At 36.6% G+C, this 23,437-nt stretch overlaps 1 protein-coding gene across 8 annotated transcripts in view; it reads right to left on the bottom strand.

Annotated features, from left to right (window-relative positions):
- The window catches only part of RAPGEF2 (Rap guanine nucleotide exchange factor 2), a 134,345-nt gene that overhangs the window by 84,179 nt on the left and 26,729 nt on the right, over positions 1–23,437 (bottom strand). For 5 of the 8 annotated variants that reach the window (XM_017745110.1, XM_017745115.1, XM_017745116.1 and 2 more), the window contains exons 5-7: positions 7,124–7,199; positions 4,759–4,926; positions 2,085–2,102 (exon numbers count right to left, since the gene is read on the bottom strand). In XM_017745110.1, the coding sequence (XP_017600599.1) occupies positions 2,085–2,102; positions 4,759–4,926; positions 7,124–7,199 (262 nt within the window). The remainder of the gene's footprint in view (positions 1–2,084; positions 2,103–4,758; positions 4,927–7,123; positions 7,200–23,437) is intronic. The other 3 variants (XM_017745111.1, XM_017745114.1, XM_017745117.1) reach the window with 1 other exon arrangement.

Raw genomic sequence — 23,437 nt, 5'->3', positions numbered from 1 at the left:
ACAAATTACTACTTGTAATCTCTATGCCACTAAAGAACAGCACCTTATTTTGGACAAAGTGATTTTTACGTTATGAACTTGTGTCAATTTACCCCAAATATTCCATGGATTATATACAGAATAACCAGCCCAGCAACACTCAGACCAAGCATGACTAATTCTTCACAGATGCACTGAAACAGTCACAAAGTTTACCAGCAGTAAGAAATTACAAGAAAGTCTATCCTTTTTTAAAATCATTCCATAGATGACTATATACTTTTAAAGTATTTTTTTTTTAATAAAAACAAAAACCAAAACCAAACAACAAACAGTCTAAAGCAGAAGTAAAGCCATGCAGGTTCCCAGAGAATGGGTCCACACTCATTTCAGTAAAATCATTCTAAACAAAGGTTTTGCACTGAAAATGTGATGTACCCTTAAGTATAGGTACACAAAGAATGAAAATCCACATTCAGGACTTAAAATCCTATTTCTGCTATTAAGTAAGGAGGCATTAACACTAATCTAATTAAAGATGTTTCTGACACATGAGAAGCACAAGCTAACGTTTTCTAGATTCAAGTGAGAGCAACTCAAACTTACCAGCTTTTTTTTTTCCTGAAAAAGAACTGATGAATTTTACCAAACTATAAAGGTGGTAAAAAAAGGATGTAATTTTATCTGTGTGATAAAACACATTCTTTTTATTTCCCTATATGACGAAGTTTCTATTTTCCTTACCCTAGAAATCACCAACACTTGTTCCAAAAGTAACATGCCTAAGTACGATACTCAACATTAGATTTCAACTCAACATTAGATTTCACTTCAAATGATCTTTCAAACATTAAGGTAAATTATTAAAATACTATAAAGTATTTCAAATTCCTACCATAATTTGAGAAGTACATTATCATTCTTAAACATACTATTTTAGTAACCATAGGTTACTTAGGATCATGACACTGAAAAACTGGGGAGCACTGCTCTGAAGGTAAGGAACTGGGTTCCTAGAAAAAGTGTCGTATACATTTTGAAGAAAGAGAACATTTCAGCCCAGAAATCACTTGTCTGTGATACTGGAAACATATTGAAATTTGAACCCTCTAAGCATTTTAGATAAATGAATTTAACAATGTGACACAGGAGGAACTTTTAAACACATGTCCTGATAAAAAAAAAATCAGGAGAATTGACCAAAGCAATGTATGAAGAAAAGAAGAATTTGTAACCTAAAAAAAAATTAAGTAGTTTCAATTTGTTTTCATCTCTATCACAAGAGGTTTCTCAAGCATGGAAGTGGAGACATTTAACAATTTGATAATACACATTCTTATCAAACATTGTATCTGATGGATGCTCAGTATTTATTTACTTTGGCACTGACAAGTGCAACTGCAAATGCCACTTAAGTTTAAAAGATGCCACTCAGATCTTCAGATCACCTTGCGTGCATTTGAGGTCTGATATGAGGGAAAACTTCCATAATTTGTTTGGTTTGGTACCATTCCAAGATACTTTACTTGGGCACCTTCTTCTCCCTAGCTTGGCAAACCTGTGTTTCAGGTAATGGCCATTTAGACATTGCCTACAAAATCCAGCCTCTTTATACTGAGTCATAAACCATCAGAATGGAAGACAAGCAAGAAACACCATGGCAAAGCCTCACTTTGTTTCTTTAGTGCTCATCTTGTCACACTCCATTTCCGCATTTTACTGACACACAGGTACTAAACAGTGATAGGGGGCCAATTTTTTAAGTCAAAATCAAAGACTAAGTTCTCTGTGTCATGAAGGAGATACTTGAGTAAAGTGCCTGCCAAACACTAAATATTTGATATACACCCTTTGTTTATGGTTCTCATTTCCTGCAAATCACAGGATGTCAAAGCGAGGAAGGTCAGTCAAGCTGGGCAAGAGACATTGTACTGTTAGTAAATTTCACCTTTACATAAGTGTTTTTATAGCATAGTGAGATTGCTGAACTATCAAAGCAAAGGCTAGAAGGCAATTTTAGTCACAATGTGGCATCAGTATTATGGTATCACACTGCAAACCCACAAGTAAATTATTAGTGGACCATACACAGTAAGTTACAATACCTGAGGTTTAGTGCATTCCTGTGAGCCAAAATGAAATGAATGCCATATAGGAGGAAAGGAAAAGATGAACATTATCAGACATGCCATAGTACATTCCACCACTATGAAGATAATGTTAAAATTATGTTAATGAGGGTCCACCATCCCATACAAGTTGGCTCTACTGCAGAAAGCCATGCTGCAACTGAGACCACTGCATTTAATTTTTAATTCTTGAAAAGCACACCATGCATCTGCATTTCATCTCTAAATTTCACTCTATGCTTTTATGATATAGAAAACTTTCTTCAGAAAATACTGTTTGAACCGTCTGAAGAAAAGCATTCAGAGACTACTGCAAATAAAGAATAATAATTTATCAACAACCAAAATAATAATTCTACATGCTAACTGTGGATTTAGGGTAAAACAGAATATAAGAAAATTACACACTGTGAAGATTTCGAGGATACTATCAAAGCAGCTTTATTAGTTTTAATCTCATGTATATAACACCTAAACTAGAACACATCCACATGGAAGAGCAAACTTGAAAACAAATATATCATATTAATCCTTTTTCAATTCAACACTTCCATCTTTTTTTATCAAAAATTAAAAAGCAGAAACAAAGATGACACCTTGACAGATGCTGACCAAAGAATGGATGGACAACAAGTCCACAAGATGTGTTATAATGCATCTTGAATTCCTATGTGCTTCAAAAAAATCCTGCTTTTTTCAGTCAATTTTTCAAGAAATTAAGACCAATAAAATGAGGTCAAAGGACATAAAATAGGAAGGGCAAAAAGACAACGCAGCTGTAACGTGTATGGTTAAAGCAATAGAAATAACATTGCTAGTAGAAGTGAATGAGAGAATAATGTCTACAAGATCACCAAATACTGTAAAAATAGGAGGAAATGGACCAGCATGAAGAGTCTTAACTACATTTTAAAACTCATTTGGGCTTATTTGACTCTATTTGCCTTGGAAAAAAAAATAATAAAGCCAGCCATATGCATTATATTACACTTTGAAAAGCAACATTTGAATGTAATTATTGTAAATTTTACAGTTTATTTGGCAATCTCTTCCATCTCAATATGAAATCTCGCTTGCAATGGATTTCCCAGCACAGACACAAAACCATTATGAACTTGCACAACAAAATAGCACAGGATGGACTTTTGCTTTTAGTACCAGTTAAGCTTACAAAAATTCATCAGGCACACCTAAAGTGAAATTTATACAACAGGCAAGGACCTGCGAATGCAAATGGCACTGTGTAATCTAAATATTGCCCTTCTAGAGTTAGGTACAAATCACACTACAACTGTTTGCTAAGCACAACACACACATCTAAATAATATGAGCAAAAGTAATTCTTTCTGTAATTCCTACAAAGTATAATACCACTTTTTTTTTTTTTTTTTTTTTTGCAAAAACAGGCCAATAAAATGTTTTATCTTCAAACCAAGTGAATTGGCTCAATTCACATTAAATTTAGAGGCAATTAAAACTGCACTGAAAATTAAACCATTAAAATCTGTTGTATAAACAAAACCAAACTATTGGCATAAAATGTAATTACTCAAGTCATGAGGAAAAGCCTGTATAATTAACAGATGTAATCAAACATCCACACACTTACAGACACACATTGAATATACAGTGAACTGGCAAACAAGTCAAGGAATAAGGGTAAAGAAGGAAAAACTGAAAAAGCTAACAACTGCATTGTACCAAAGATAGCATTTTAAAAACACTAAAGCTCTCATTCTGTGAATTTACATGTATATGGCTTTATATTGTACATTGTACAAAATTCAGCCCATGGAACTCAATAAGATTAAATATGCACAAAGTTATTTATGCTCGTGACTTTATGGTTCTACCAGACTTAGGGCTTAAACAAATAAATGGGAGCCAAAGACAAACAGCTTTTCCAGTATTTTGCTCACAGTTGAATTCAATACCAAACAAATGTATCAATCTAATAGAGCTTTTCTCAGTTTAAAAGCCATATAAAATATTTTGTAGAGTAAGTTTTAATTATTAGTTTATTTTCATCTCAAGAGAAAGTCTGGAAACATATATAGATTCCCTCCCTCATCCCCAAAAGCAATCAAGTAAAATGACCAAATGATTTCCTCGATGATGAGCCAACTATATAGCTCACTAAAACCCAAGTATAAAGGGCAAACACCAGCAAAAGTTAATTTAAATTTTACATTTAAGTTCTGGGTTCCAAAAAGAAATGACAGACTTAATCCAATTTGGTGTGCTGCAACGCAGCACAGTCCTTTTCAGGGAACACCTGTTACCACATACGTGAATGAGTGCTTCACTGACTGACCTTCTAACACAGCACACTAAACTAATTCTACTGTAACCTAACAGCAAAAGGAAATGAGAACAGAATTTCCTTCACAATTTCCCATAATGATTGGAACACTAAAAAATAATACATGACATTCACGGTCATAAGAAATGTACTTTCAACTCTGAACCAAGATGCAAGCTGCACACGTGTTCACGTACTGATGGAGCCACATTCACAGTTATTGGAAGGGAAACCTCCCCACAGAAGCACACTTGAAAGATACCAGCGAGTTTAGCCATTCTGACTGTGTTACTTTCAGTAGTTTTCCTGTTTATGTTTTTTTGTGAACCATAAATACAGACAGCTTACCGTATGGTAGCCTCTAGGTAGAGGTGGCTTCCCCACAGGATAAGGGTCAACAGTATCAATAATAGTTTGTCGCTCCCCCTTCTGGTTGATTTTCCTAAACCTTCTTCGAGACTGCCTGTGAGACGCTTGACGCTGAAAATATTCCTCATTTTCTTCCATGTAATCAACCTACAACAGATGCAAGAGAGTGTCTTTCCCCGCAAGAGAAAAATGTTTCTTTTCATTTGAAACACAAGAAATCCTATTTTCAAAAAACAGCAGCTAGCTCTGAATTTCCTGCATTTTCAGCACTAAGTGTGGAACCACTACTAAAATTAAAAAAAAAAAAAATACAACATTAGTATGAAAAGCATCACTAAATTTGATCCCTTTTCAAAAAGGACAGAAGAAAAATTCCCACTTGCTCACCCCTTTCTTACACTTATACAAAGTTTGTACAAAATGCACAAATACAAACATTTCACCAATCAATACATTACAGAAAGAAAAGAAAACTGGTATGAGACAACACTTGCCTGTTTCCCTGATGACATCTATTCAGCATCCTCCCTAACCAATCTATGGCAAAAGTTTCACTCTTCAACAGGCAGGACTGGTTTTATTATTTCAAATATTTTGAAGGCATAAACAGATTTCTAATAAACTGGATTTACATGTAAAAAAATCACTTCAAAACAACAACAAGGAGAATAAAAAATACCTATTAGGTATATTCTAGTATAAAATTAGTCTTCTCAGTTTCACTGTCTACAGTGTTTGAAGACTAATTTAGTACACAATGGTATGCTGCAATGAAAATATCTGAACTAATAATTCTGGTTTTCCCAGAAGAGAATGATCTTTTGCAGTAATTTGGCTGAAAATCAACATCTCTTCTGTGTTCACCCTACTAATAGAAACCTTACTCGAGTTACTTGAGACTAACAAGGAAATGAGGAAAAAAAAAATCACAGCTTCCAGCATCGGCTATATAGGGGGATTCAGTTAATGCCTGTTATTCAGTTCCATCCCTCAGAATGAGAGATCTTATGAGGCACCTTGTAAGGTTCCTGCATATTTTTCAACAAGGAAAAGAAATATTACACAAAATACTCCTATGAATTTGCAGCTTATCTATCTCAGAAGGGTCACACATCACTCAGCTCGTGTGACTAAATACAGCTTTCCCTTGACACAAAGGGATGAGCACAGTCCCTGGTTCACCAGAAGAGCAGGCAATGCTTACCCCCTCTGCAGGGAGTATCTGTTTCACGTCTGACATCTTCACACTCACACCCTGCTACACCTCTTGTGTGGCCAAATAACTCTGGGGATAGGATTCTTTCTATTCAAAGAAATTATTCCTTTGAAAGTCTGATTGAAGTGTTCCATTTCATCTTTCCAAAACTGTAGAGGCTACCTTTTTTGACAAGCATGTGCCTCTGACCCAACATTATCCATCAGTCCAGAAAATCTCTTGTTGTTTAAGTCATCTCCTTTCCCAATGCCTATCTTTTTATCACTCTTCCTTATAACTCACCAAGGAATGCACATGGAACAGACAGACATTCACACAGTTCCAACCAATGAAATTGTATCTTTCTAGAGAAGAAAACTGGGACAACAAACTGTTTCCTGAATAGTCAGATGCCAGTTACACAAACTGGTAATAAACAAGTACAATCTTAAAGTAATACCACAATTTCCCAAGCTTCCAGAAGTTTTACAGAAACTGTTACTTGTTAGGGAAAAAATTGTTAGTGTCACAGTCTATATTTAAGCTATCTGTATATGACTTAGATAATCGTCATGCCTGTATTATGAACTGATCTGTGCCCCAGTGACCCAGAGAAAAAAAATAATTAGCCCATTGATTCTTCATTTGTTCAGATGATGCACCCTGAGGTGACAACTAAAACTTCTGAGCCTGTGAACCCTCAGAGATGATGTTCTGCCACTGGACTACAGCAGATGCTGCTAACAAAATACCCTCACCTTCACCCAGGAAGGTTGGCAGAATTTAAAAATGTTCAAATGTATTCTTAAAAACTTCAGATGGCTGAGATTAAATTTAATTCAATCAAACATTAATTACTTAAGGTAACCTGAGATTAATACTTTAAAGCATCTGTATTTACCAATAATAATAAAGCTGCATCAAAAAAAAAAAAAAACCCACAAACTATTCTGCTAGCACAAGAAAACTTTAGTTTTACAAGAAAACTGCAAAAGTAAATGTAACAACTATATAAATGATAGGTATGACATCTTGTATTTATTAAAAGACCACATGCAAACCAGAAAATTCTGAAGTCTTACTGGAAGTTGAAGTGTTACCAAAGCTGGTCTGTAAAATTTGAAAGCAACTGAGTGAAAATATTCTTACCACAATCATTTCAGATGGCTCTAAAACAATGCATTCACATCCACGTCTGAAGCTGCCGGCAGAACGCTTGCCAAAACTGAATCCAAAAATATTTCAGTTAGAAAAGAAATCAGAGATACAACACAATTCACAAGCATATTTATATCTTATTCAGATATTGTAAAGCAGAGAAAAAATATACATACCTGTGCAGAAGTTTCATGCATATGTCCTTCGGCAATTAACTGAGACCCAAGGACACTAGGAGCCATCTATTTTGTATTTACATAGTTCCCTAAGAGTATTTGCTAAATAAGTCTATTAACACCAAAACAAGTGTCAATCAAGAGCTGTCTACTGAAGAGGCACAGCTGATTCTGAACTGCATTACAGAGTTTGATCTAGTATCTTCTGGCATTACAGTATTAAGTTTCCTAAGCTATCTGCATTTCTTTAACAAAAGCTAACTGGCATACCAAGGAGAGAATTAAAAGGCTAATCAACTTCAATTAGCTCTTTTCTCCTTAAAATAAATTAATAAAATAAAGAAGATACGAGTGTATTCCCAAATTGGATAGATGAGGACAAAAGGTTGTTCTGCCCTTTCATGACGCATTCCCATCACAGTGCAAGTAATTAAACATGATACTATTTTGTTTCCTGTAGGAAAAAACTGAAAGGTTTTTTATTTTGGTTTCTGGAATGCTCTGCCTGTATTGGATGAATGTGTGCACTTGCAGGGTTCACTGCAAAGAATCATCAAAGTGCAGATGTAAAGGTGGAGAGCAGAGAACCAGTACATGATTCAGTGAAATCCAGGACCTTTGCAGTAGGGTCCTTAATCATACATCATTGGAGTGGAAGAAAGGTAGCCAGCTAAAGTTTGTTTTGGGGGTGTGTGATTCCTCCTTGGCTAAGAATGCCAGGTCAGTGCCAGACCTTTCCCATTGCAGACTGGAGGGCAGGACAGACCCTAAAATGACTGGAACTTCAGGACCCCTCTAAGTTTTCTGTAACTAATCTACCCTAAAACTGCCAAGAGCCAATACAAAACTATTTGGCCTTTCCCTTTCTTCCACTTGGCACTGTGCAACAGACGTGGGAAACCTTCCTGACTGAAGCCCCCAGGGCAACACCTTGAAAAACGAATGGAACTCAATACAATTGTAACATCTGAATTTTAACCAATCCTGGCATGTGGTAGCACACTGAAGCTACAGTGTTTGTGAAAGATAACTGTTTTAAGCTTTATTTCCTAGCTCACAAAGTGCAGTGCACACACCATTCAGAACAGTCTATCTAGCCAGTTCATATCTCTGCTCCTGTCCTGCCTGGCGATTAGTAGAAATGAACCATTTAACTTGCTACCCCAAAGGCTAATCTCTTGACAACAGCACATTTATAGGCTCAAAAAGAAGGCAGTCAGATATTGAAAAGAAATGCCAGCTGTGCTTATTCATCAAAATAATAATCGCATTTAATGGTACATGGGACTTTTACAATAGAAAAAATTTTCCAGAATACTAAGCCTCTTGAAAAGAAATATTCAATAAAGAAGTCTCTGGACAAAATGCTTATTTTCCTAGAGGCGAACACATGCTTCATCCTACAGTCCAGCAACAAAACACAGGGTTCTTTACTCTACAGTACCATCTTGAATTTTATACAATTTCAATTACTCTTAAAGACACCGGAAAATGAAGCCATTACTGATTCATTAAACTGTTATAGACGTGTCAAAACTTATTTTCTCAGCCAATAGCCTGATTCACACCACACTTCTTCCTTAAAAAGAGAAAGCAGGACTAAAGAAAGGAGAAAGTGAATCAACTCACTGACTGGAAAACAAAAACACAAAAAGTGTTGATTAATAGGTAAACTTATTTGATATTCTAGTTGGAAGGAAACAGAAATACTCTCTTTCCACTTGGAAAACACATATTACTCTTATTTTTTGCCAACCTATTTTTGTAGCCTCGGAGCAAGCACTCATTTCAACAGAAAATGCATATACACTTTTCCACTCCACCTTTCTTCTTCCTCTATTACTGTCTGTAAGTCTCAACTTTAAACTTCTGTCTGTTGCTAATCACTGCTGACATGCAAAAGTTTCAAGCTTTAGCAAACACAGTAAAAACAAAAAGCTGTGTTTTGGATGTACTTTTCTATTCTTGAATAACTTATTTATTCTTGAATAACTTATTTTTAGCACCAGAGAACAGGTAGTCAACGCATTAAGACAGAAGGCATGAATTCATTCACTTTAAGGAAAATTCTCAATTTCTGCCCCCAGTAACACACTGGCTCTCATGGCAAATAACTGTGCCATTCCTGGACTATTCAGACACCTGTGACAGCATGAAATTTATCAGAGCAGACAGTGCATCACATGTATATATTATCTTTGACCAAAGATCACAAGGCACTTCAGGCTGCAAACAAACTCTCTAAACTTTGTGAAGTGCTGTAAGAAAGAAGACGAGTAAATCAAGGCATAAGAAAGATAAATGACCTTTCAAGTGTTGCAGTTCTCAGATGGCCACACCAACTAAACCTCCTGACTTCCAATCTCTGCTGAAAATTCATCACCAGTGAGGAATTCACATAGTCAGTGAAAATTAGGGAACTCTTTTGTTACTGTCCATTATATCTGCGCACTTCAGAATTGTCCACCTCTGACTGTGGTAGAACAACCATCACAGTATTGCATACCATCTCTTGCAGAACCACACTTGAACACAGTTTTTGTTTGACATGCAACTCTGACTAACACCTGGCATCTTAGGGCATTGCTAATCCTGCTGTTTCAACTCATAAGAATGACATCAAAGTCAGTAAGTTGTATCTGAATTAATCTATCAGAGTTTCCCACAAGAGCAAAAATAAAAGACCAACAAAAAAGTACTTCAGTGGCATTCTTCTCCAAAATCCCTAGCTGCAGTAACTAGCCACTCAGTAGAGGAAGTCATCAAACAAACTCAATTTAATTGAAAACAGGTTATTTAAAATATTAGCATGCAATAAGAAGCAAATACCCAACACATAATACAGTTTGTTACTGAGCTGATAAAAAAGTCCAAACTGTAAAGCCCTTTATAAAATTCTTCATTATAAGAATGTGAGACACTGGAACAGGGTGCCCAGAGAAGTTGTGGATGCCCCATCCCTGGAATTTTTCAAGACCAGGTTGGATGGGGCTCTTGAGCAACCTGGTCCAGTGAAATGTGTCCCTGTCCACGGCAGGAGGTTTAGAATTATCTGACCTTTCAGGTCCCTTCCAACCCAAACCATTCTGTGATTCCCTGAAATACCAGCAGAAGAACTTCATACAAGGGACCACAAGCAGGCATGTAAGCTGGCTCAAGGGATGTTAGGTATCACACAGAAACACTACCGAGCAAATAAAGTTTCAGTGGCAGGACTGATAGATATCTTCTTGATATGAGCTCTATTTCAGTAACTTTGACTAAACAATATTCTTTACTAAATTTTGATGCCAGACTTTCCTTAGAAAGTGAGTTTGACTACCCAGATTTCTCACAAAGTAGTCTACATGAGTACTGTCTAGCTAAAGTACAATGCAGAGAGCCTTTATTAGCAGGTTTCAATAGCTCAGGGATTTGACAAATTTACTTCTTCCCTTACTGTAGGGTGTGGTAAGACTGTGCATATAGAGAGCCTAAAGCTTAAACCCCATATTTGTTTTTAAAATGCAGTAGAGAATTTTACATGATGTACACATCACATTTGGTTGTATCCTACCATTCCTTAATCATTTAAATCAAAATTGCCTTATTAAGCCTTATTAATTTCAACTCCTAAATATAGCTTGTTTGCAACTATTAAGTCAATGTTATACCTGAAAGAATCACAGATTTACAACTATTTACATCTCTAAATCGGTGATGTGCATAAGAGAATTTCACCAAAGGAAGCTAAGGCAGTGTAAAGGTATCTTTGCAATTGTAGCTGTCAATATGGGATGCAGAGGTTATAACAGTAATTTAGAAAGCCAGAAGGGCTGCCTGGTCAGGATATTGCTACCTCACCTAAATTCCCCAGAGAACCTTATTTTGCAGCAGCTTTTCCAACACTTTTCTTCCCTGCTACCACATAAGCTCTGACTTGAGGTTCCCCAAGTATTAAGCTTCACAGATGCTCTCCTCAGCACCTGTCCCAAAGATAATTTCACTTCTGGAGTCCTTTTCTATCACAATACTTGCCTTCCCATAGGGATACAGAATGCATGATGTGAATATGGACCCACTTTAACTTAAAAAAACCAAAAACAACAACTACAACACAACCAAAAACAACCCCCTCCCAAAAAAAAAAAAAAAAACAAAACCGAAAAAAATACCCCCAAACACAAACAACTACTTAAAGATATATAAAACAATATTATTTACAGGAATCCACTTTACAGCAGACAGAGCTAGGTATTTTCCCCAAGCAATGTCTCCTTAACTATACTATTCCTTTAAACAATTGACAAAAAGTCTAATTTCCCACTTGACTATTCAAAAGCATTTTTTCCAAATAAAGTCATTAGTATGAAAAAACCCCTCTTTTTCTCACTATGTATTAAAAGCAGGTATTTTAACCCATTAGTAGTTTACAATTTCATTTGCATTTTAATGCATTCTTAAATTGAATTTGCACTGATCAGAGGTGACAGTTCCCTTATCCATAAGTGTATCTTACTACATACATATCTCAGCTTAAGACTTGTTATACTGAAAATATACACAGCTGGCTAAAGAACAGAGGTATCAGTTTTCAGGTTTCATGCTTGTTAACAGAAGACAAGTTTTAAATGAAAGTTAAGGGTTTCCATGTTTCCCAAATTTACACTCTCAGTTTTCATTAAAAAAACCCTTTACTATTATAAAACTACAGTAGTATAAATATGTCTGTGGCTAACAAACAACAACAGAATAATTTAGGACCACTGCCTGCATTTATTCCCCTTCAAATTTAATAGATCTACTAATAAAACAAAACAACAAAGTACTTCGATTAAATGAAGCATCTAAAGCCACAAACAACATACGACTTTTTATAAGCACTTACACATAGAGACAGCCAAAAACTTGCAGGTATTGAGGTGACTTGTTCTATTCTTTCTCTTATCATCATGACATTGGAGGACAAGGCAGTTTTCTCCAGACACCACCCATCCATTTCCCCAGGTCCCCAGACATCCTCGTACATGCACAGACAGATGCTCTTTTCAAAGCTCGCAGGAGAGGCAGCAGCTACTAAAGAGGGAATGTTTCTCTATCAGCATTCAGCCCTGTCCCCTCACCCTGGGCCTCAACATTCCTGTTTTCACGTCAACCCAGCTCCCAAATGGAAAGTTATTTCTCAGCACTGGAATGTAAATGCATTCATCAAAAGTGATGCAGGATCTGAAGAAAACTTCGCAACACCAAGAAAAGGGTTTTCAGTGTGAAGCCCTTTTCTTTCTTCCTCTTAAAGACCAAAGATCACTCACAGAAAACTCAATTTCACAAGTTACAATTATTTTTGCAAAAAGGACACACATAAATTTAGGGTTTCCTCTACAATGTAATCTTAACTTTTATTTCTTTTGATATTCCCTACATTACATTAGCTTAAGGTTTTACTAAAACTATTTCTAATTCTCACAAGGAAAGCTCCACAAAGTATGGTCATCTCTATGGTGCACATTCTTCAGCATGCAATACTGTTATCATTTTATGTATATATAAATGCAATATTTTGAACAAAATTGCTGGTTGAGAATAAAATCTATTTCATTGACATTTCCTCTGAATCAAAAAGTATATTCTATTCAGACATGTTCTAATGAAAGGAAAAATACAAGTAGCAAATTTTCTTGTTTCTCAAGTTCTTAGAATCTTCTAGGGTATATGTATGCAAGGAAATAAGTTCCATACAGATTTTGCTTTTTTTTTTTTTTAATAACAAAATTTACAATATAATTAAAGTAGAAATGTAATGCATGAATATTGCAATGATTTATGCCAAAACTCTAGGAATCAGATATTCAAAAACTTTCTTTGCTCTGAAGTTTTCAAGTGGGATGTACAATGGGTTTAATATCACTGCTGTGCAATATTTGCCAATGCAGAACATCTAAATAAACATGGAGATTAAAGTAAACATTATCCCTCTCCCACCTTCACTGCAACCAATCTGTTCAAGACCGTACATGAATAAATCCGTAAGCACAAGGCTATGCACAGTTCAGTTTAGTTTCTCAAGCTTTTAACATATTCATGATAAAAATGGATCTTAAGTTACATAAACCTGATACTTCAAAGCTCTTTTTGTGAAAATTACCTTGCTTCAGTTGACATCTACATTTAGGAGAATCATAGAAAACAACCAAAATGAAATACAGAGGTATTGCGTGAAGCATATCTAGAATTTGAAGTTATGTAAGCCAAAGTGCCTTCATTTGCTCTTAGGTAGCCCTCATCCTGAAAATGCTATTATTACCATCACCATTTACATTCAAGTGCTATCTACTGCATTTCCAATCTTCCCTCTAGCCTCCAGTTTTCAATATCAGAGCAGAGAGGAGTTCCATTGGATGGATCATTTGCTGCATGTCCCACCTGCACATGTCACTTCCTCACAGCAGTGCCACGACCCCAGTCATGGCAGGCACCTGCTTTCAATCACTGCATCAATTATTATCTGATGATACAGAAGCAAACATGAGCAGAATGTCTGGTCTCTGAAAAATCCCCATATCAAATCTTGATGTAATAATCAACATTCAGCTTGCAACAACATCAAAATGTTAGTTAGTCAGATTTAGTTCTAAAGCAAACCAGTCACACTGAATTCCTTGATGGAATATAGAGCAGTATTAAGCAGATGTCAAGATGGGAAACAAAATGGGGACTATTTTCCATCTGCCATTTAGAGACATAATAAGGGATTCAGTCAAGTTTGTCCTTATGCATCTTTTTCATTAAAAATCACCATATTTCATTTTGGTATGTCTAGATTAGAATAAAAAGCATGAGTCCCTCTACATGGTTTGTTCCAGCCAAGCTAGGTTTAACTCAGGTTTAGTTCCACATCAATGTGCTCTGAAACCCAGACCTCCACCCAACTCATCCTTGCCAGGGATGAAAAAGAAGAACGTTACAATTAAAAAGCTCATACATGCACAAGCCATTCCCAGGGGAACGCTTAAGTGCTCTGACGAAAACTAAATTTGGCGTGGCCATTTTCTGACCCCTCAGAAAAAAAGACAGAGCCCTTCATGCATGCAGAGCCACTCTAACGTGAACAGTGCTCCGCTGGGGATGATGCAAGCAGGGAAGGCAGCAGTGGGTTTCCCCACACTTAGAGCTCCACGCTGGAAACTATGAAAGCAAGAGTTTGTCAACTGAAAGACAGAACATCAAATTATCTCATAATATAAGGCTGACTTCTCTGATTCCCATTTGAATTAGTGGCTGTCTTTTAGGAAAAGCAAGTAAAGATGCAAGGGAAGCCCAAGATGCTTTTGACTTGTACTAACTACTCTTTTTAATTAAAATGTAGTGGTCATCTGCATATCAAAATAATAACTAGATTAGCTTTCTTTTCCTTTTAACTTATTTAATTTCTACAGTGTTATTCTGTTTATAGTGCTTATTTTTTCAGCAAGAGCAAGTAGCTGCTTTACAGAAATGCTTTTCAGTTGAAAGGAAAATTGAGATGCTGGCAAGTGGAATACAAGTTGAAGAGGCATTTGCAGACCTGTCACTACTTGCAAATCCTGGAGACATGAGCTCACTGCATACCATGGATAAGGATGATTAGGCTTATCCAATGTCATATGATAGCTTAGATGTTTACAGTCTCAGATACAACAGCTCATGTGTCAGGGAAGGGACTCACTTGCAGTATCACAGCTAACTACATGCCACTTAATAATACCTGGGAGGAGTATTTCACAGGAGAAAAAAGTCCCAGACATCACTGCAGCTCCTTGCTTGACTTGAGACCCAAACCACCCGCTGCCTGTGGGGGAAGAGGAACCGTGGTACCAAGGATAATAACCCTGGTGCTGCAGCAGGAGGGTGCGAAGAACCCAGCAAGCCAGACAGAGAGAATGTCTGATGACTAATCAGACCACACTAAAATTATAGAATAAGCACATTTATAGTAAATTAATGCTTTAAATAATTCCTGCTAAAAATGTGTAGAAGTTAAAACTCCAGCTGAAAACTTTAGTAAACCTCTTCAGTATTTTGAACACTTTTAGTTAGCATCCTTACAGATGACAGACTATAGTGCTTTATCTATGTAATTCTCACAGGGATTTAATTCTTATGCAAAATGCAACCCAGATCAGAGGTTGCATTAATCTGTTAATTTATAGCTGACTACTGAAAGCACCTCAAAAGAAGTTCCTGAAAACCCACAGTGAATAATTTGAAATTAGCTAGATTCTGGAGGTTTGCTTCTATAGCAAGTCCCCTCAGTCAACCCTGAAACATTTGCTATAGGATCTTCACACAGTTTTTCTTTTAGAACAGACTACTGTTTTGGAAAGTGCGGTTAATTCTAAAATTTTACCTGGTTACAAGAGTGAATATGGTAGCAAGTTTGACTAGTTTAGGTAGAAAAATTAAGTAATTGTGTAAAGTTTCACATTTGTTGCTTTTCGCTTTATCTTTTCATAATGTTACATTAAAACTAAAACATTAGGCTGAAAAATGGTTACAAACCCAATCTTGAAGAAGTGCTGTTAAGAATAATAAATCATTTTGCAAATTTACTGTAAAAAGGGTCTTTATAGCAGCAGGTGATCCTCACTACTTTTCAGACTAGAATACCACTTAGCATTCCTTTACCACCCTTTTATATATACGACACTAAAGAAATGTGTTGATGGCATTTTCCTGTTGAACTCAAGATCTATGTTCATAGACTTTATATACAATTATATAAACAAACAAAACTGGAGCCTGTTAGTAGAGGCAACAACAAATTCAGCTTGTTGCAGCAGTTCAGCTTTGCAACATCTCTAGTACAGAAAGCTAGAAGGCAGGTACCTCATCAGAACACCTGAGAATAGATCCTTCTTTGGGAAAAGTTACCCTTATTTTATTTTTAAATTAGAAGCTCTCACATTATTTTATCTTAGAAAGCATTCAAAGATGAAAGGTTTTTTCCTAACCCACTTTTTTCCTTATTCTTTCAAATAAATAAATAAATAAATAAATGGTTTGAATAAAGACCGACAGCTTTGCTTATGCTTCATGTTAATGACGTCTGTGTTGCCATGGAGATTCCTGTGACATCACAAGATCTACATAATGGTCTCAAAGAATGACAAGTTGTTGGAAAACATTACTTAAGAGGCAAGACCCTCTCCAAACACAGCTTGGCTTATTAACATTCATGAAATTCATTAAAGCAGAGGAGTATTTTTCCAATGTCATACAAAGACTTTAGATGTTAGCTTCTAAATGAAGACTTTTTATATTGAAAAATACAAAATAAGCATTTTTAAGTCCCCCTAGAGGCTTTCATAATTAAGGTATCACAAATTGTCTGCTTTTTAAAATTACTAAAATAACTTGACATGTCATCCAGGTTTTTAGAAGTAAAATAAGACCATGCATATTGACATTTTCCACACACACATCATTCGATGAAACCAATTCATTCACCTGGAGAGCTATACTCATTACCTAAATAAGGAGTTTCCATAAATCTGTTAGTGTACAAAGCAGATGTATTCAAGATAAATTTGTGTGTTTGTCAATGAATAAACAAAGTAAACCAATGGAGTAGTAGTGACAATTTTGGTTTACCTGTTTATATTATAATTTGCAAATAAATTAACATGTTATACTATGTCTTGTATCCCTGGATTTGTTTTTCAGAAACATTGAAAATTTTAGCATCAGTTAAAAGAAAACCCTCAAAACATTTTCTAATCTTCTACCATAAGGAGCAACATTCTTTTAAAAAGACCATTTGCAGAAGAATTACAGTAATGGCCTCATGCTAAGAATCAAGAAAATAGTTCTAATTCCTTCCAGTTATTCTACAGTCCTCCATATGCATAAGTAAACATCATTACTTCATCTTATCAAGATTGTCCTTCAGCAAAATTAAGTTTATGAAAGCTCAGATCCCGTGAATTTCACGTGAGGCAAAGAAAAGGCAGTGTCCTCTCTCCCCTCTCTCCACATGGGTGTAACTTTTCCTTTTGGTATTCTTTATGCTATTTTTGCACACAGTTCATTTTGTTATTATTTAAAGCTAAGCAATGACCATATGAGTTCAGTTCATTACACTTATAAAACTTGTCCAGAGACCCCGAGAGCGCATAAAATAAACAGGGTCTTCCTTTTGACTTTAGCAAGAATCTTATAATGCAGTTTTCCCGAGTAACTGAAGTGGGGTTTGATGTTTCGCAGGTTTGTACTAAAACTCAAAAGCTTAAGTACTATTAAATTGAATCAGAAGAAAACTTAAATCAGAAGGAACAGATTACATAATAGGACATCTCACCAGCTGCAATATCAATTGCGAAAAATCAACAATTATCTTCAGATAGATACCTTTAATTAACAATGTAAGCAGTAGTGGATACCCCAATATAATGGGTCTCACATTTAACTTTTAAATAACCGTTTACTTTACTACACAGAGAATTTTCCCCTCATTAATTTCTCAGAAAGAGTTCTCAATTTTTTCCACATCCCCATTTGTATGCAAGCAATTTATTACCGTTGCAGAAAACAGCTTTTTAATATTAAAATCAAGACTGAAATTTTAGAAAGAAAATGAGAGTACAAGTGAGAGCTGTTGAAATTAAATATATATCACATAATTATAATGTACAGAAGAGCAGTAAAAGCAAAAGAAAAGACGAATAATGTTTCCAAGATTGGTTAGATGTTGTTCTCAATGACTTCAAATTGTGACATGCTCCATTAGAGACCCTAATGCTGGGATTAGAAAGGTGCCTCTAGCCCAGTGAGACACAAAATAAACTAAAAAGAGTCAGCAATGAAACCATACTGTTTCAAGGCCAGCTTTTACTGCAGCACCTTTTTTAAGGAACCAGGCAATCAAATGAACATGAAATTAAGTTTTTCTACAATGGAAATGTATACAACATCTTCAGGAAAAAAATTGAGCGTTTTCAGTGGATTTAATCTTTTTTGCACCCAGACGGCAGGGGGGAATAATAACAAAAAAAGCCCAAAAAACCCTCACCACTATTTCAGCACATTTTTTCAAAAATCAGTCATCATTTTAACCCAAACTTTCTAACTTTTAAAGAAATGGGATGTGAGAGTTGGCATCAGTCAGAGTCATCGATAATTATGTTTCCTCTATCAGCTACTTAAAAGGATTCTCTCTTTTCCTCTGCTTTCTTTCTTCTCAAAAATTATGCTCAAAAAGCTCTTCTGCTTAATTTTACTTTTTTCTTACAGTCCTTTTCAGTTACTTTGAGCTATTAAGACACATTCATGCTTACACTGAGATAATCTACTGCCTGTGTTACCTCAGATTTTATTTTTCCTTGGCATTGGCAATATCCCACTGAAAAATTTTCATTATACTTAATCTGTATAGCAAATGCAAAAATAACCTAAACTGGTTCACAGCTGAAACTCTCCATAAAACCAGTGGTCTGGATTTATAATGTTACATACTTTGTTTCTGTGGTCTATATCACAAGTGTAATTTTTCTCATTAAAGTAGATATCTTGAACTTGTAAGCATTTTCATACAACCTCCGTTTCAATGGGGAAGATAAACACCACTGAAGTGAATAAAGGACAACATAAGAAAAGTCTAACTTCTTTACTTAATTTAAATGTGCCGACAGCAGCAAGAAGTGTCATCTTGACTCAGCTTACAAGTGAAACAATGGAAAACCAAAACAAAGGACACCTGAACCTACAAGCTCTGCACCACCAATTAATGGTGTCTCTCCTACAGAAAGCATATTAAAATGTTCTGAACATTACACAAATGCCCCTGAGCAGCAGCAGGTGATCCAGACCTTCTCAAGCCCATCATCAGGTCTTTCGCATTGAAAGAGACAGAAGTCTGTAGCTCTAAGTATATACATCTAGAAACTGGTATAAGGTTTGCATTTGTGAAAGCTACTGAAGTTTGCTTTTCTCCTAGCATGAGCATTTCCATCCCTGAAAGCCTCCCTGTCCTTAAGAGAAATCAAAACAACTCAGGCTCACTGAAAACATATTCAGGTCATTTGACACTTGCAGCTTCACTGTTATCTCGTCATTACAAACTTGGAAGAAAGCCTGGTAGCACCAGACACACAACATTAGATTTCTATTTTTGTTTTCAAAAGATGCCAGTGTAATAGATTAAGTCCCTTAACATTTTATCAGCTCTGCAAAAACAAAATTCCAGTAGCACTGAAATATGACAGGAACAACACCAGACACCAGCCAATCTCATCATTTAGGAACTGCCTCCTCTTCTATTTCCCAACACCTCAGATACTGTCATGATCAGTTTCAGACCTCAATGAACTCTCCAATTACTCTGGATGGGATAAAGGATAAATTAGCTGCAAAAATAATTGCAAGTATTCATATTCAAAGAAACGTGTACACCATTTTTTTCAAACTTCAAGAACAGTTTTAGATGACACGTAGCCTGCGGTCTGTATCACAAACCTTGCTGAAATAGCAGGTGACATCACAGGGCCCATCAATTTATGGCTCAGCTAATTCAGCTACAGCCAGAGCTGACTGTGTCTGAAGTGATGAAGTCAGACTCACTTGAAACCCTCCGTGCATGCCCCCCCTGCCAGCCAGCCCTCAGGGAGCCAGGTTCAGGAGCAGCCCCATGGCAGCTCCAGCTCCTCCAGCACCTCCTAAGGAAGGCTGCAATGACACACATGAGTGACTGCTGGATTTCACTGCTAACACTGACCATGATACCAAGAGGAGATTAACAAATTCAAGGTAGATGGCCAGATCAGGCACTCCTAGTAAAATGCTACCTCTTGTAAGCAAGCTTTTGTTTTCTCTAGGAGTTTGAGTCTCAGTAAGTAATTCCAGTCACATGTGCTGTGGTAAGTCTAATTTTCTGCTTGCAGGTAAACAGTAAAAATCTTCATCCAAAAGGACACATGCAGTCTTTTGGGTAGATGCAGGCACTACAAAGCAATTAGTGTTTATTTCTCAATGTCTATTTAAAATTCATTGTGAGTAATTCATGATAGCCACACAGTCATAAATGGACTGACATCACCACTACTCCCAACTTCCTCCTTCAGCTTATGATCTCAGTCTTTCCTAGATTAAACCCTAAGATCACACTCCTTTTATGCTTCAGTTTCAGTTGATGGGACTGAAATGCTGAACCACTGCATTCAAACCAGACAGAGGACAGGGCAGCAGGGGGGTCAGCCCACAACAATACCACACTCTATGCCTCCCCACCAACCCTTAGAGACAGTCAGGAGCATGATACAGACATACCAGAACAACAAACAGGTCACAGGAAAATCCAGCAGCAGCAAAAAAAGTGAAGTTTTCTATTCAAGACAGAGAGTTCTGAGGGCAAACTAAATCCAAAGCATACACTTCCAAGTAACTTCTTAAACAGACTTGAAATTATAACCTGGGGAGTTATTTCTCTCTTCAAAGATCCAATGTATGGTCTTCATGTTTCCATCATGATGCTGCAAATCCTTAGCCATAAACAACTCAGAACCTGGAAAAAGCTAAATAAACTCCACACAGCCCTTGATCAACTCCCTATGTAGCTTAAACAACTAAACTAACAGCTCACAAAAGTACAACTCTGAGCCTCCCACAAGTCCATTATTCTAAAACTCTGTTTCCTGCTCGGGGCAGGGAAAAAAATCCCTTTTTAGGGGATTTTATCATAGTTTAAATATTTGTGTATACTGATCATTCTCTCTCAGTTAAAATCCCAGTTTCATTCTGTGATATCATAGGTTTCAGCCAGTAATAGCCATTATTAATAAACACTTAGCTGCAAATATATGAGTCATATACCCAGAGAAGGATATTATAATTGTGATTAAAGCTATCAGCATAATTTTACTGACTCAAAAGATCGATCAAAGGCTCTTCTGTCTTCAAAATATAAACACACCATCAGTTAGATATATGTAAACCACAAAAAACAGCATGATCCAGACATCACAAAAATTAGGAAGTATGTTTCAGATACATAAAGCTGTATAAATGCATGTAGATAGCCAAGGGCTCTGCTCCAGCACTATTACATTCACATTCATTACCTGCCAAAATAAAAAAGACTGCCAAAATCCCTAACAAATTTTATTCTGAAAGGTTACTTTTATAAGTTAATGAGGATACACTTCGACAAGGACAAAACATTTCTGACAAACTGAGTTTTGCTATTGCTTTACACACATTCAAAAGAAGTCCATAATTTGTTCAATGACTCTCCAGTATGATTCGATATTCCATTCCATTATTTAAGTTACTTTAGTATGGGAAAGACCAGAGGACTAAACCATCAATATTTAAACAGATACATACCTTTTAATTTTGAAAATAGTAAAAAACAGATGTTCTCTCATCTTCAAAACTCTAATCTTTTAATTAGAGGAAAAAGCTTAAATAATTGTTCCTGTAGGTAAAATCTGTGACCTTGCCAAAGGGAAAGCAGCTCTCCATGGCCATATGAGGCGGTGAGGGGAGAACTGGTTGGATGTGGCAGCAGTGAAGGACAAGAGGCTGCAGCAAGGAAACAGCAGATGAGAGAGCAGTGAAAGCCAAGTGCAAAGCCAGGTTTGCAGGTGGCAAGTCGGCATCACAGGATGCCTGAGCAGCACGACACAGACCACCAAGATGGGCTCGGAAGCATTCTAGGAAAAAAGCAAAAAAACCCCAAGTACCAGAGCCAACAGTCTGAGAAAAACTGCCCAGCACTTCTGTATTTTGTTGCTGCTAAGAGACACCTGCATCCTCTGGTCGTGGAGGCCAAGAGCAAGCACGAGGTAAGCTAGGGGAGATCTAGGAGACCTTTTGGCACTGCAGGTCCCATTTAATGAACACAAAAGAACCCAGTGGAGTTTGCACTAGAAGCAAAGCTCTGGTACAAAAAGCACACAGGAAGTCCAAGCACATGATCAAATGTGGTGAGAGCATGGAGAAGCCTAGGGAAGCTGGAGGCCGCTGCAAAAGATATATTGAGGGACTGTCACATTGCTGCTGTCAGTGGCCATGTGAAACACAGGAGAGCCAGGACAGCCCTCAGGCAATTGCATTTTCTGCTCATTTATTTTCTGGAGTTCATACATAAACCTCATTCTATCATGTGAACTGCCTTCAGGGTACAGATGCTCAGGGGAAATTATGAGGGGACTGAGTGCTAATTTGTGCTAGTTTGATGGTCATGGTGGGAGGAAAGAAGTAAGGAATGTTTAGTTTAACCATAATACATGCCTGATAAGTTAAAGTAAAGGAAGAAGTTTGTAAATATTAATAGGAAAATAGGGGGAAAGGGGCAGGACAGAAGAGGGATGATCTTCCTCACATTAAACTGTAAGAATAAATTTCACTGTTGTAATTTACAGAAATTAAATAGAAGAACAAGATTAAGCTTTACCTTATGTCACCAAATAAATGGCAGCTTTAATTGATCAGAGCACAGTTCTTTAAAACTGTGGATTGCATATTTTCCCAAAATAATAAGATAATAAAATCCAGCCTTTTCTTATGAACACTATTTGCTAGCTGATGGCTTGGCATTTGAACAAATGCAAGCTAAACTGTATTACAATAGGGAAATAAAATTAAACTCAAGCTATTTTCAAAAAAACAGACATGGTTTAGATGTTAAAGCAAAGTACTCAATTTAGGACTTCATGTATTCCAATATTCCATCTTGAACAACTTAGTTTTTTAAATTTGGAATTAAAGACTCGTCCAGTAGCTAGTTACAAGTAATTTTGCAAGTCACCTAGTACATTATAAAACTTTGTCAAAAATTTGCAGCTTTGACACTCATTTCAAAGTATGTCAACAGGTATCTATTTGACCATATCTCATACACTGCAAAGCTGCTTAATTTTGGACTGCTGTACTACTTTTCATTTACATGGTTTTTTAGTAGTATTGCTGCGGTGTCCGTCCCCTGCCGTGTAGCCCTGGGAGAGGGGCCCTGAGGGCACAGACACGGGGTTTCCCTGTCCCTGCTCAGCCTCGTTCCCATTGGTTGGTTTGTGTTCCCCTGCGCGGGCAGAAGGACCCTTGGTCCCGTGACTGGAACAGTTCCTGAGCACAGCCCCGGCCATGCGGCTGGAGAAATAAACATATCTGCAACAGCCAG

The sequence above is a fragment of the Corvus brachyrhynchos genome, unplaced genomic scaffold, assembly GCF_000691975.1.
Source record: "Corvus brachyrhynchos isolate BGI_N302 unplaced genomic scaffold, ASM69197v1 scaffold249, whole genome shotgun sequence".
NCBI lineage: Eukaryota > Metazoa > Chordata > Aves > Passeriformes > Corvidae > Corvus > Corvus brachyrhynchos.
The sequence above is the reverse complement of the archived record's forward strand: the minus strand, read 5'-3'. Positions and strand labels throughout refer to the sequence as shown.